The 15968-nt window shown below is 44.5% G+C and overlaps 1 protein-coding gene across 1 annotated transcript in view; it reads left to right on the plus strand.

The window, feature by feature from the left end:
- Nucleotides 1-14248: 14248 nt before the first annotated feature.
- Nucleotides 14249-15968, plus strand: part of ST6GALNAC5 (ST6 N-acetylgalactosaminide alpha-2,6-sialyltransferase 5) — a 153993-nt gene continuing 152273 nt past the window's right edge. The window contains exons 1-2 of the mRNA XM_046645790.1: nucleotides 14249-14452; nucleotides 15238-15465. Of these exons, the coding sequence (XP_046501746.1) occupies nucleotides 14438-14452; nucleotides 15238-15465 (243 nt within the window). The 5' untranslated portion in view covers nucleotides 14249-14437. The remainder of the gene's footprint in view (nucleotides 14453-15237; nucleotides 15466-15968) is intronic.

The raw sequence follows: 15968 nt of genomic DNA on the forward strand, positions 1-15968 counted from the left end.
AGTGACTGCCTTGTAATTGTTAGAAACTGTCTTAGGTCTGTGCATAGGACATATTCTGTTTGTAACAGTTGGTCTATTTCCTGCATAACTAATAATTGAAGGCATTTCCTTTTCTTTTACAGAGTAACTGAAAGACCAACTCTAAATATGGTTTGTTACTAACCTCATAATGGCACGAACTTTTTTTCTTAAGTTTTCGGCTCCAATTTTCACGTTATGGTGAGGTTTTACTGTGTATGTACATAAATATGTATGTATGCTTATACACATGCATGTATCCATTAATCCACATATCTGTCTATCATCTTTATAGAATAGCAAGGAAAGAAATACAGCTCAAGGCTACACATGCTGTGTTCTTTTGCTTTGAACCATCAACTCATTTGTTGGGGTTCTTTGTCCAATTCATTGACGTAGACTTTTATTCTTGAGGGATTTGAGCTTTTGGCAGACTTGCCTCTGTGGAGTTGTGACAGTCTTCCATTAAGATTCCATTCAACATCTATTTTTTCCATCTTTACTTCTCCCTATTCTCACTGGGTAGCAGCAACCCTATTTTGCCTTCCTACTCAGAGTCAACCAGCTCAGCTGAACTACAACCTCTTTTTGAGTGGGTGCCTAGTGGCATGAAGAACCTCAAAGGGCAAGGCAGCATTTGCAGCTTCCAATTCACAGGAATAATTATTGTATCTCCTAGTAGGAGTAGAACCTAGAGTCATAACAACAGGAAGCACAAATGTTACTAGGAGGCAGTAGATGTAATCATGCAAGGCACCACTCCCCTCTAGCTATTGGTTCCCAGATGTCTGTATCTTGGTCATGAGAGGAGGAGGAGGAAAACAGGCCATGTACTGACTTCAAATTTATGGCACCCTATAGGATATCACACTAACTTTACAAGACATTGGCTTCAACCAAGAGCAATAGTCTTCAATATTCCATTCCTCCACTTGAGAAGCATAGCTCAAGTGGAGGAAGGTTGAGGAATATGATAGTACCAACAATTTCCATAAGCATCATCCCACTGTCCTTTATTCTGCTATGATGTACCTTCTTTGGTCCAACACTGCATAGACCATCATAATACTGCATAAGGCATTGGTTTGCACAGAGCTGGTGCTGGCAGGGGCATGATGGGTGGAGCAACTAAATCCAAATCCTCTTATCAACGCTATGGTAGAGGCATTCTTATTATTTCCATTTTACATATGAGGAAACTGAGACAGAACTTAAATAACTTGCCCAAGGCCACACAGTAAATGGCAGAGACAGGAATCACACTGTCTGGCTCCAGTGGATGATCTTAACCACTGGGCCTCTCTTTGGAGAAGTTCGGTGACTCAACTAATGGAATAACCAGGACACTGGTCCTCCAGCTACTGCCTTATCACTCTGTACTCTCTGCTACACTACCTACCTGCCTGGAGGGTGCTGGAAAGAGAATACCAAGGATTTATAATCCATAAGAGAGAAAGAGTAAACATTTTTTACATAACCATTGAAAGTACTAAACATATCATGTTGTTTATCTTGCAAAGATGAAATGTGAAACCTCATTAATTTTTAAGTAACATAGATTTAGGAGCATAAATTTTCACCAAACAGAAGTAAACTGAAATCACTGTTACCCTCCTATCTAAAACCCTTCAGTTATTCCTCACTACCTTTCAAATAAAGTCCAATTCCTTAGCCAGGCTAATTTATTTCCTGAACTGGCTCCTGCCTATGCCATCCCGCCCAGCCCTACTGCTCATGTTGCTTCCTCACTCCAGACTCCAAACATATTGAAATACAAACATGTTCTTCCGTTTCCCTGGGCATACACAGAAACTGAACCTTCTGCCCAGAAGGCTCTTCTCTTGGTTCAGGCCTGTTCTCCTGGCTGCCCAGGATGTAATTCATGGTTGTGTTAATCATGTTTTCTATTTTATATATTTTGATGTCTGATATCCGGGGCCTTGCCGACTCTGAAGGGTCCACCACTCCAAGGATCGGCTAATTCCTAGAGATAACAAACAACTAGCCTAGGAGTAAGTCTTTCACATGCAAACTAAGTAATCCAGAACCCATACTTTCAACTGTCTTCTTTATCAGCTGTCATCCACCTGCCCTAATCACCCCAAGGTCAGGGGACAGCCCCTATGCCCCAGAACCCACTGAAATCATTCAACTAGCCTATCCTAAACTTGCTTACTCTGACTTGCTAAACCACAAGAAAGGCTCTTGCTCACGTCCCCTCCTCTCCCTGCTCCAGACCAACACTGGTGCTTCCCCCGGTGGTATGGCATGCCCTCTCCTCTTGAGATCTCTGAGTATGATAAACTGTCTTTCGATGGCAATCATCTCCCGATCTCCTCATCATACCGAAATAATAATAAAGCCCATATTTTAAAACATGGTGAGTTGATTGCTCCTGCTTTCTTGCTACCACCATACCATAGACGTGCTGCTATTATTGCACTTTCTAGACACCACACTGCAATGCTTCATAGGACTGTCTCTGCTGCAAGACTGTGAGCTTCTTGAGAAGCCTCTTCATCTTTGCGTTATCTGCATCTTGCACACTGCATGTCACAGCATAGGCTCTCGATCATTGTTTAATAGGTGAAGCAATTAATTAATTAATTAGTCCTAGTAGCCTCTGCATGTCAAGTCACTTAGATTTCAATCTCATCACTTTTCAGTTAGCCTTTCCACTTATGACATATATAAATCCAGGCACAGAATTTATATAGGGAAAATTAAAACTCAACTCATTGGTACATAAGACTAGTTAACGTAAGCATGAAACAATGCCAACCATAGTAGCCAATGTCCGAGTTGAAAAGAAGTGTTTACGACTGCCAAGTATCATTATTGGCTACAAAAATGTGCGTGAAAAAAGTTCTGAGCAAAAGTGTGGAATGGAGCTTTATTGCCCCAATTTTATAGCATTCATCTCAACCCCATGAATCTGAGGGTTCATAAATTCTATTTGATGATAACTTACAAAAGGAAGAAATGACCTCCATATATTTAAGCCCTTGATATATAACAATGCATAAATTGTAAGCGATCTCACAGTATATCATTTTGGCTACCGTATTTTAAAGAGGAGGGAAAATCACGTGTAGCTGGGGGCCTCCTATGTGCCAGAGCCTGTGCCACGTTTTGAAAGAGCTACAAAGGTTAAGCTTCATGATAATCTTGCAGGTTCTGCGCTATGGCAGCCCTGTGCCTTCAGAGACATCATGAAGGAGGAGATCCCTGCCTTCTATCTGACTTGAAAAGGGAAATAAATTCACATGAGAAGTTAGCTCTGGTTGAAAGGAAGTGGAAGGGAGGTTCTGAAAATAGAGAGTGAAATAACCCATGCCTCGAGGGGAAGAGAAGCTACAAGCGCTTAGACCATAGAAGGCTATCTGGGAAAGGACGCCAGTGTCTGGATTGAGAGGGTGTACAGAGAAGGGTCATCAGGACTGCACACCAGAGGGGATGGGCAGGCAGGGGCACCTGCTGGGGTCAAGTGAGATGATTTTGGGGGAGGAGGTGTAAGTGTGTGTAGCTGGGTTTCTGCTTCAGTATCTTGAGCCCGACCAGCAATCCCTAAATACCAGAACCATGTCTGATACATAATTTGTATTCTATCAATATTTGCTGAGTGAATGAATGCACAAATGAATAAACATTTTTCAAACAATTTAAGTTGTTACTTAAGTACAACTTTTAGTGCAAAATCATCTGGTTGTGCCACTGACATACTCATGTTTGAATCTCATAAAAACAGGCCCCAAAACCTGTTGTCATGGCTCTCGTCTTGTCTGTCATCTTAGGAGATGCAGCTTTTATTGGAGGAATGACAGGAGAGGTAGTTTCTTCTGAAGTATCCAGTAAGACATATAAGGTACTACAAGCAGAACATGTGTAGGGATCCATCGGTTTGTTCTCATTTTTTATTAATGTTTGTTTTTCTCTGCCAGCATTAGGAAGGCCAGTGGTTTCCAAGTCATGCTCGTTTTTCCACAGAAGTGCCTCCTTGGCTGTCTCAGGGAGGACGAAAAAATCTGGACTTCCCACTTCTACATGAACCAGAACAGCTCCAATTTTAAGTCATAAAGCGAGCTTCTAGGTAAGATTTTATTTTAACAAGAATAATAATTGCCAGAGTTTGGGGAGCTTTTTGAAGTCATTATGTGTGCGGGTTCCAATATTGATGCCACCACTTGGTAACTCTGTGGTCTTGGGCAGGATACTTTGCCTATCTATGCCTCAGTTTCCTCATCTGTAAAAGGGACATAGTAAGAGTACATGACTGACAGGGTTGTCATGAGGTTTAAGTACTTATAAAATGCTACGTATATTTTAGATATGCTCACCATTATCTCATTTAATCCTTGAAATGGCCCCTCTGAGTGGGGCGGTATTACCATGGTCCATGGAGGCATGTGACAACGGGGGCTTAGAGAGGTTTCGTAACTGGTTCACGGTCATGGTCTCTAAGAAGTAGAGCTGGGACCCAAACACAGATGTAGTCAACAGGACAGCCTATACCCTTAACTTGACGCAGAGGTGAAGTGTAGGTTCCACAGATAAAAAAAAATTTGAAAGTCACAAATTCAGGTTTTTTAATGAGGAGGCAATGTTCACGTTGACTTTTATTTTTTTAACTGTTGACTTTTTAAAAGTTTCACATTTCAATGCTGCTTAAATAAAATCAGCTATTTTAAACAGCATATGCAACACTTCCAAACGAAAGGAAGAAGACGCAAGAATGATATAAATTAGCGTGGGAAGAGAAGCATGCGTACAAATCAATCATGCCTTTTACATTAGCAGCAATAGCGCAAGGACGCTCCAGATGCACTTTTAAATGCATTTTGGAAACTCTCTAACTGGCTTCCCCTCTTGCAGCTGCTGCCCTTTATGTTGTCTGCTGCACTGACAGAATCACAAGGCCCGCCTTCCTCCACGTCGCTGTCATCCGTGACTTCCTGGGTTAGCCGGGAGCACAGGGAGCTTTGCGCACATCTTCACTCAGCTTCCAGACTGTTCCATTGGGTTCTGCAGGGAGGATCCTTTATTGCTCATATTTGGAGGAAAATTAAGTTTTCCTTTATGGAGTCACAGTGTGGGCCCCTATTTATCATTCCCCATTTTACTTTGTAATATTATAAATAATAAAACCAAAATCAATTCCTAATGTGCCAAGCTCCCTCTACTGAAGTTCCCTGGCCTTCCTTCAGAGTTGTAAGCCTGCCCTCAAATACCCCAAACTTCAGAGGTCTGTGGAGTTTATGAATCCCCAACGAAGATTTGCTATGTCCACCTTTGCCGAGCTGTGTTGTGGCTGCGAGATTTCTCAAGAGGAAGGTAGAAGAGCCGAGGGCAAGTCCTGTCTCTGCTAACTGGTCGTGTGCCTTTGGGTAAGCTGCCCAGCGCTCTCAGTCCCAATTTTAACAAAGTGAAACCAGTGATGACAACAATCATTCATCCATCCACTCAGTCACATTTACGAAGCACCTGCTGTTTGCCAGGCTCTGAGAAGACAAAGGTGAGTAACACGAAACTTGTAAATTCAGCTGCTCACAATCTAGAATCAGGAGACAGAGATGGACACAAATCACTAGGAGGAAAAGGGGAGGGACCTTGACAGGAGATGTCTCTATTTGGAATAGGAGCTGTGGAGGCAGGAGGAACTGACCATGAATAAGAGATGCCCCAGCCTCGGTCGGAAATCACACATTTTTCTGCCTCGCAAGGTTATTGGGAGGTTCAAATGACATAAGGAATTTGAATCCTTTGAAAACTCTAACAGCAATTTCCGAGAGTGGCAGATGCTGTGGGTGCCCCACCCGTATGCCCTGCCTTTGCCACTTCAGTGCGAACTGTGGACTTACAGCTCCAGCACCTGCGAGTCTGCCCGGGGGTGTTTCCAGCCTCCAGAGCCCGCCTGCTTTGCCACCTGTGCAGCAGACCGTCTGTGCCAGGGAATCAGTGGCCCCCACCCCAACCCAGAGCAGCCCTCAACCAAACAAATACCACGACTCCTTCTGCCCTCGGGTGGAATAACCGAGGCCGGAGTTGTGCACTGGCTGCCAGAATTTCCCCTGCAGGATTGAGCTCTTGGGGCCTCCAGCAGTAACTTGTTTGATAACACACCATTTATTGGCTGCATTCCCTCTGTGTCACTTCCCTACTTCCCCCAGTGGGGTTTTCTTCACCTGCCAACGAAATACTTGCACATGGATCCTTATCCCAGGGTACACTTTCGAGAGAACCCAAACTAAGACAAGATGTAAGCCATTTTTATTATTTTACATCATTTTGAAATGTGGCCAGAATTATACACACTATTTTGCATGGGAAAAGCACTGCTTTGTATTTATAAATCCTCTTCTGCAGAGTTAGGGTTGGATCCACTTTAGTCATTATAACGTAATACGTGCCTAAGAATTTCTTGAATCCATCCCAACCAACATGGCTCTGGCTGAAGCCTTTATGTCTCACCTGCCTTTCCACAACAGTCTCCTAGCAGCTTTCTCTGGTTCCAGTCTTTCTCCTCATAAATCTATCCTCACTGTCTCTGGAGACATCCACCTAGGAAGAAATTCTAACCAGTCTACTCCTAGCCCAAACAGTACTATTGCGCAAATCTTAAAAGGCTTCTGTTACTTACAACACTTCACTTCTATCTAGTGGAAAATTGTTGTCAGATTATGATATCTGTAGAGGAAGATGCTTGATGGTTATTTTTTAAGGAAATTGACCAAAAAAATACAAATCTGCAATCTCTATGATGACTGATGCCCACTTAGGTGTGCATTCGTGTGCACTGCACAGCTGTACAGAACCACCCTGGTTCTAACAACTCTCTGCCTCACTCAAAAACTCCTTGTCTGTTCCCAGAACCTACCAAGAGTTTCCATGGCTTTGCTTATGCTGTTTTCTCTGCTTCAGGACAATGGCCTTCTCCTGGACTGTTTCTAGTGATTCTTTAAAACCAACTGAGCATTTCCCCTTTGCCAAAAATAGTATCTGAACCACTCTCACATAGCCATATGTCCCTCTTCTGTGCCCCTTCTCATTTTTCATTTATAACTCAACTTTTACACTTAGCACGTTAGGTTATAATTGTCTGCTCACTGGTTTGTCTCCTGCAGTGAGGACTGTGCTTACTCCTCTTGGAGTCTCCAGCATCTCACGGAGGGAGTGGCCTGGAGTAAGGGCATCTAGAAAGCTGTGGAGTGTGGAATGTGGAGGTTGGGAGGCAAGGTTCTGCAGCCAGACAGATCTGGTCAAATCTTGGTTCTGTCACTTTCTAGCCACGTGACCTTGGACAAATGGCCTCACATCTCTTAATCTTAGTTTCTCTTTTGGTAAATTGGAGATGACATCATTACCAATTAAATAAGCCACTGCCTATAATTACACAATGCCTGACAGCAGGCATACAATGCATCTTAACATTTATTTTTATTATAAACCCAAAAAACATTTGAGAATGAATGTGCCTCTCTTTACACCAAACAGGCCGTCCCCTATGAAAAACATATCTTTTGTTTGACCCATCTGTATAATCAGAATGGTAGTGAACACTACATACATTAGTATATTTTCTCGACACAACCGCTCTGTTAGAAAGGTTTTACTATCCGCCCGTTACAGATGAGAAAACGGAGAAGAGCAATCGGTGGCTTGTTCTGTCACACAAAAGTTAAGTAGGAGAGGCTGGGCCAACTCTGGTCTGTGTGAGTCCAAGCTTGTGCTCTTAACCCAGCTACAGCAGCAGAAAGAAGGGGCCTCTCTGTCCCACTGCAGGGTCAGAAAGTGGCAGATGCTGGTGGATGGACACAAGCTAAGATGTGAAGGAGTGGGACACAGAGGGGCTTGTCGAAGGACTCAACTGACTGACCTCAAATACTGCAACTTCACAGGACAGCTCTTAGGGCTAGTGTGAAGGGTTCCTGTGTAGGGTCAGGAGATGAGGGAATGGTGGACACACAGGAAAGATCCTGCGTGCAAAGCAAAGATTTCTAACTTCTTGCAAACTGTACAGAAGTGAGAGACATTAAAAAGATTGACCACACCAAGTGCTGACAAGGTTGTGGAACAACTAGAACTCTCATTCACTGCTGGTGGGAATAAAAAATGGTACAACCACTGTGGAAAATAGTTTGACAGTTTCTTTTAAAGTTAACCATACCCTTGACATTTTACCCAACCATTCTACTCTGAAGTATTCACACAAGAAAAAATGAAACCATACATCTACAAAAAGACAAGAATGTTCTTAGTAACTTTACTCATAAGAGCCCCAAACTGGAAACAACCCAAATGTTCATTAAAAGGAGGATGGACATAACGAATTGTGCCATTTTTACACATTAGAATAGTACTCAGCAATAAAAAAGAACAAACTATGAATATGCCCAACAACATGTAAACTTCAAAATATCATGCTAAGTGAAGGATGTCAGACTAAAAGGCATATACTATATGTTTTCACCTATATTGAGTTCTAGAATAGGCAAAGTGAATCTGTAGCGACAAAAATCAGAACTGGGGCCTGCCCAGTGGTGTAGTGGTTAAGTTCATGCACTCCTCTTCGGGACCCTGGGATTCTTGAGTTTGAACCTTGGGCATGGACCTACACACTGCTTATCAAGCCATGCTGTGGTGGCATCCCATATACAAAATAGAGGAAGATTGGCACAGATGTGAGCTCAGCAACAATCTTCCTCAAGAAAAAAGGAAAAAAATCCAAACAATGTTTGCCCATTTGTTCATTGGTGGGGTTACTATGGCTGGAAGGAAGCATGGGGCTGCTCTCTGGGATGATGGGTATGAACTATTTCTTGATAGTGGTGGTGGTGAACGAGTGTATAATTTTGTCAAGACTCATCAAATTGTACACTTAAATTTTCTGTATTTTTTTGTATGCAAAATACACCTTGAAAAAACAAAAATAGCCAAAAAAGTAAGTACATCACAACACAAGGAACTGCTTTCAGTTATATTATCTAAAGATTGGATGTACCTGATATTCTTGTAAATCAGGCCAATTTAGAGTTCGGTAGAAGAATTTGGTTACAGAAATTCTTACAGAGCTTCTATTCATTCTTTAACAAATATTTATTTGTTTTAACATGTATTTACTTAGCCCAATGCTACCACTTACTATCTGGGTGGCTTTGCACAAATGACCCTCACTTCACTCATTTATGAAATGAGGACAGTAACAGTACCTACCTCATGGGGTTGTTGTGGGGATTTTAGGAGCTAATATATACAAAACTGTTGGAGAAGTGTTGGAACCGAGTAAGGACTAGATCAATGTTAGTGATTAATATTACCACCCTCAGTTATGTGCCAGGCTTGGAGGATACAAGCAGTAATAGGACATAGTCCAAGTTCTAGAAAATTTATGATCTAGAAGGAAGGATGAACAATAAATACATAAATGAATATACTTGGTACAATAATAGAATTTGAAAAGTGCTTTGAGGACATAAATGACTAACTGCCCTGGAATGGAAAATCCATTCAAAATGAAAATAATCAACCACCTAAATCAAATCATGTTCAGATAGTCATTTATTGTTTTTCTGTATTATCATTGTTATAATGATGCCTCCTATTCCTGGCATCTGAAATTTGGAACTCCCAGGCTCAAGCCTGTGACCTCTTTTCTCCTGTGTCTGGGCTCATCCCACGGTGACCCCATCCTTTCATGAACCATGATGCCCAATTCATGTCTCTAAGCCCAACAACAGGCCTGAACTCTGACTTCCCGGGACATCTCATGTTGAGTACATCTAAATTTAGATTGCCCATTCTCAGCCCCCCAAACTTGCTTTCCCCACAGCGTTCCCCGTCTCAGAAATAACAGCTGCATTCTCCCAGCTGCCTCCTTTCTTCTTCTCATATGTCACACCCAATAATCAGCAAATCCTGAAACCAGTTACTTCTCTTAACAGCACTATGACCTCCTTCCACCCCTGAGAATGTAATAGCTTCTTCAGTGGCCTCCCTGCCTCCACTCTTGCTCCCCCGAAAGCTGTTCTCAGCCCAGCAGCCAGGTGATTGTCCCAAAACATTGAGGACCCATGGCTGCCTCTGCTTTAAACTCTCCCATGAGTTTCCCTCACACTGCTGTTTTCGTGGCCTCTGAGGCCCTAGATGAGCTGGTCCTGAACTACCTCTCTGCCCTCTTCCCTTACCACATTCCCGCTTCCTCCCTCCACTCTAGCCACACCAACCTCCCTGCTGTCTCTTCAACATGCCAGTCAAGCTCTTACCTAACGGCCTTTGCACATGCTGTTCCCTTTGCCTGGAATACCCTTCCTCCAGACAGCCTCATGGCTCATTCTCTCACTTTATTCAAATCTCTGCTCAGATGTCACCATCTTAGTTGAAACAGCACATATGCCCCCACCCAATCTCTAACTGCTTCACCCTGCTTTTTTACCTAGTGCCAGACATTCTATTATATTGTCTTGTTGCCCTGGCTTGAAGATAAGCCTCGTGGGCAGAGTCCTTGTGTGTCTCGGTCACATCCCCAGGGCCTAGAACAGAGCCTGGCACATAGTAAATGCTCCATTGACATTTGTTTAATGAATGAGTGAGTTACTATTACCGTAGCTTATGCAGAACTTCACAGTTTACAAAGCAGTCACGTACACAATATTGAAATAAGCCTCCTAACAATTTGTGGAATGGGCTTCCTTATATCCATTTTACAGACAAATTAAGAGTCTGCTTAATATTTTTTAAGTCCCTTGCTCAAGGTCATGCAGCTCTTGGTCATACAGGCCAAACCTTGGCCTTTTACCTTCAAACCCAGTTTATTAATCATAATCATAAAATACTATTAATAATAGTTAACAATCTGTCAGTACTCCTCTCGACACTTCACTTGTAGTATCTCATTTAATCTTCACAGCAAGACTTTGAGGCAAGTGCTCTCATGATTGCCATTTTACAAATGTGGAAACAAAGGTACAGCTAAGTAACCTACTCAAGGCCACAGAGCTGGTAAGTGGGAGAGTCAGAAGCTGGGTCCTGGCAGCCTGACTCCAGGAACTTGTTCTCAACTGACTAGCCCACTAGACATGGCCGCTGAAGTAGAATTAAATAAACCGTGGAACACAAATGGAGAAGGACACACAATGGACAAGGATCACATTTGTTCTAGAACTTTCTGCCATTATTAAGCTTTTTGCTTTTGTAGCATTTAGCAGAACTTTTTTCTCTTTTGCTTTAGGATCACAAGGTGGAAAGTGGTTGTGTCTCCGATGGAGTTTACATGATCTTATGGTCTGCTTCTCATCCATCTTTGAAATGTTGGACACATTTCTTTCTGAATTGGGAGGTCACTTAGGAATCACAGGCAGGGCCCTGGGTTTCCAGCAGCCTGTCCCTCTGCTTCCTTCGGCGGCTTTGTGGTGCCTTGGTGGCTGTGTGCACAGGTGGCACTCCCCCTGAGCTTTGGATTCCACCTCCGCCCTCCTCAGCCTGTAACATGCCTTGTTTCATAAATTCTCACATAACCTACATTGTGGAACACTCAATTTCTTTTCCTTTCCTTTCCTTTTTCAAAAATAGCAATCTATTTGATTGGATGTGATGGCACCAGAGGCAGAAATGTGGCAAAATTTTAAATGGTGAGAAATCCATCTCAGCTACCTGGATTTTGAAAAGCAAATTGTGATTCCCCGACTCACTTTGTATTGAACTGGACAAGTTAGATGAACTAAAAAAGCTTTATTGACTTGTCTACTTGTCTCTAAGTCAATCAAGTCTCTGCGAAGGCTGCCTACTTTCTGCTCTTTCTGGCTATCCAAACTATTAACTTAAGGTGTGCATAAAGCTTCCTAAGCATAGGTGGATAACCTTATAATATCAAACCCCTAAGATCTTAAATAAGCAAGCAGGCAGAAGTTGAGAAACAAATCAAGTATTTTGATTGTTTCCTAGTTCTTTGTAGCATGAAGGTTCATAGCACTTATCTGGGAATAGACTGAATCCTTCAGGGCAGCCTGTGGTCTATGCATCCAGATATCCCCAATGTCTGGCACATGGTAGGTGCTCAGCAGAGTAGGTGCTTAACATGGTAGGCACTTGATAAATAGATGTTGAATCTCTAGTGCTCTATCTTTTATAGCCTGCTTGCAGACTTATCTCACACACTTCACATGCGTGTGTGCAAGCATACACACACTAGGTTGTGAGCTCTTAGAGCAGAGGATCCGTGTCTTATCATCTCTGCGTTCCCTAATATAGAACCACCAGATCGCCGGTGATCATTAAATGATCACTGAATTGAACAGCACAAGGATTTTAACTTATGTTACTTGTTTTATCTGCCCTTCCCCCACCCCATCTTGTCCATTTGGCTCCCAGGCCTAAAACCATCACCTCAATCTAATCAAATAGTTGAAAGCTGGAGATCTTGAAATTATTCAAATCAAGTTCAGAATTACATTTTTAGATTTACCCTGGCCATCTCATAAGCTGATTTAGCAACTAGCTAACTGCTATCCCAGGAGGGGAAAAAAGCATAAGTTTAATGAATTTGGTCAGCCATACCACGTAACAGATGTCCACCTGCCGCCACGAGCTTAAATCATAACTGCAATGGATGTTTGGCATGGCAAAATATATTAGAAGTGTTTTAGCACTCACTGGGCAACTTGCTAGATGGAAGGGGAACCATTCTGAAAAAATGTAGGCGGTCTGTCTAGTAGCATCTCAGAAGGAGCCCTGGAGAAACACAGATCATCTGCTTGCAGTGATTCATCAATCTGGTCCTTTGTTTCCCCAAGTTGAGTGTCAAGTGCAAGCATACAATCAAGAATTGCCAAGACCCGATAAGATTTTCCTCTGGCTGCTGCTCTTCCTGCCCTAACAACTGGTACTATTCATGCCTAAAGCACAAACTGAATAAATAGCTTCAAGGCTGGCAATGTTGGACACTGTTTTGAATTTTTTTGTTTTTCGTTGAAAGGCTAAATCCGGTCTGTTTCTCGCCTTCCCCCAAACACATTGCATTGATAGTCACTGTTGCACCAATAATTTTAACTTTCTTAACACTAAGTATGGAAGGATGCCTCAGAAGTTAAAAATAGTTCCTGTTGTATCATCAATACAGCAATGGATTAGTGAAGATTAAAAAAGGATTGTAATGCCTTTTTTGGCCTTGAGAAAGCTCTTATTGTGCCCATGGTTCAGTTGGCCCGCTGATCATTTCCATCTTAATGTAATCTTTAACATTACACTGCTACAGGTGAGGTGTTAAGTAATACATTAAGACAACTATTCTCACTAAGCAATTTCACAAGAAGTCTTTTTAACCAAATTAGACATTTAACAAATGCCATTTGTAATTCATCATAGGGGGGAGGGTATCCTTAAAACTGGCTATTGATGTGAATTTCCCAACAAAAAACAATAACTATTTTTTTATTTTAATTGAACTTCTGAATGTGACATTACATACCTTCAGTGCAGTGGACCAACACCACGAGAGCACCAAAAGCTTTAGGATTCTTACAAAACAAGCAGTAAGCAGTTTAATCTCCAGCAGCCTGAAATCTTTCATTTAAATTAGGAATAATCTACAGGTCCAGTTAAACATGTGGATATGTTGTGTTGAATGTTAAGGTTTTTAAAATCATTTAGATGAACACTAGGAGCCTCAAAGTTCAGGTAGAAGTATAAATTATAATATTTAAAACAAGTAGTAAGCGAAATAATTTAAATCAAAATTATAATACAAAGATTGCATGAGAATAACTGGATTTAAAAAGTAAAATGAAGGAGGAAAAGAATATTAGAAAGCTTACAACTGGAAAACTGAAATAATAACTTTCTTGAAAAAATTATTTCGCGACTGATTTCCCCATGCCATGAACATGAATGCAAATGCCATAAATAGAGCCTTTGACATTTGGACTGTTGATGAGTTTTTATCAAAATTACAAGACAGAAAATTTAGTTTGCAGATTTTCAAATGGCTCTTGTGTTCGGAATCCAGTTGCGTTCTCTTTCCTTTTTGCTTGAGGACTTCATAAAAGATAAATAAGCCCTCGGACCAAGAGGTGAGTATACTGCACGGTTAACTCTCTCGCCCCAGAAATTCCACTCGGCAGCAAAGATGATTATTTGGGGGCGGGAGACGGGGATGCAGAGAGCTTTAGGACCCAGCAGGCGGCGGCAGGCGGCAGTTGTGTAGATCACTGAGAGACTACGAGGGTCCGGCTCAGTTTTAATTCTGTCTCTAATCTCTGCAACAGCGGCGCTTCCCGGGTCCCGCGGCTCCCCGACCCACTCAGCCGCCGCTGGCAGCCGGGCGATAATCAGAGCCGCCCCCGCCCCGTCGCCCGCCATGGAAACCCTCCAAGAAAAAGTGGCCCCGGACGCGTGTGCCTGAGGATTCCGCACAAAAGAGGTGCCCAAAATGAAGACCCTGATGGTGAGTCATTTGTTGCAACTCCTCTGGGCAGAGCGGGGACCCCCGGGCTCAGCGCCCCCGGGGTGCAGGCGAGAGCTCAAGGGGCTCCTAACCCTGCGCCGCCAGGTCGCCTGTTACAAAGGGACAACTTTCCACCTGCTCCGCGTCCCCTCCCGAGTCCCCGGTTCTGCCTGGCTCGGAATCCCAGAGCCAGGATGGGAACTCGGGTTGCCTCGGCTCCTGGGGCGAGGGGCCATCCAGCCGAGAGCTGGAGAAGCGGCGGAAGGGTGGGCGCCTTGCTCGGGGGTGGGGGATGCCCCAAAGCAACACCCTGGCAAAAACTAAGAGGGGCGGGGAGGGAGGACCTTTGCAGACTTTCTTGGTGTCCTTGTCGGATTTCAAACTTGCAAGGATTGCCGAGGTAGAGCCCCAGGGGTCCAGAAAGGAGAGGGTGCAACGGCTAGAGATTCCAGCTGAGAAAAAGGGCCCCCTCCCCAAAGTGCGAGCCCACCCCTGGGCGCGCTCTCCCTCCGGTGGCTGGGCGCGACGACGCACCACCTGCCCTCTGCCGAGAGATCTGGGAGGTGGCGTCGGCCGAGAGCAGCTACGAGCCGGGAGTATCCACTGCCGTACGCGCGGGGACTGTGCCTCCTCTGCCCTGGCTGCGCGCGGCTGGGGCTAGGACCCAGGCCATCCATCCCGGAGCCCCCCGCCCGTGTGAGCGTCTCACTGGTGTCCCCGCCGGGCGCGCTCCTCCGGGGTCGGCCCTCAGCGGCTTTTCTCTGCTCTCTCCCGCCCGCCCGCAGCGCCATGGTCTGGCAGTGTGTTTAGCGCTCACCACCATGTGCACCAGCTTGTTGCTCGTGTACAGCAGCCTCGGCGGCCAGAAGGAGCGGCCCCCGCAGCAGCAGCAGCATCAGGCAACCGCGACCGGCAGCGCGCAGCCGTCGGCGAGGAGCAGCCCCTCATCGCGCCCCGGGGTCCCCGCGGTACCGCGACCCCTGGATGGATACCTTGGCGTGGCGGATCACAAGGTGACAGCTCGCTCGCCAGCCCGCACGCCACCCAGCCTAGGGATCCCGCACACCTAAGCCTGCCCCCTTTCCCGGGGCTGGGGGGCGCCGTGAGTAGGTGCCATTCGGAGGCTGGAAGTGGGAGTGGACTCGCTGGGGTGGGATGGGATAGTTCCTTCTTGGTATGAATTCCAATTTGGAGAAAGATGCAAAGTTTTTCAGGGAATAGAGATGAGATGAGTGGATCCCAAAGCCTAATTTCCTAACAGGAACCGGCCCTGGAACTAGAATCCTCTGGTCCCCAGAACTGCAGTTGCTGGTGGGTGCTGGGTTCCCGAAGCCTCGGGTTTGGCCGCCAAGTCGTGCCCTGATGGGAGGAGACCCGGCATGGCGCGGGTACCAGCCCGAGCGTTCCTCCCGCCGCGAACCGGAGCGTGAGCAGCAACCAGTCCGCGGCCACCGCTCAGGCTCAGAGTCCCTTCTGATCTCTTCTTCGGATTGCTCGGGGCAGAATTAGCACAGCC

The sequence above is a fragment of the Equus quagga genome, chromosome 18, assembly GCF_021613505.1.
Source record: "Equus quagga isolate Etosha38 chromosome 18, UCLA_HA_Equagga_1.0, whole genome shotgun sequence".
Lineage (NCBI taxonomy): Eukaryota > Metazoa > Chordata > Mammalia > Perissodactyla > Equidae > Equus > Equus quagga.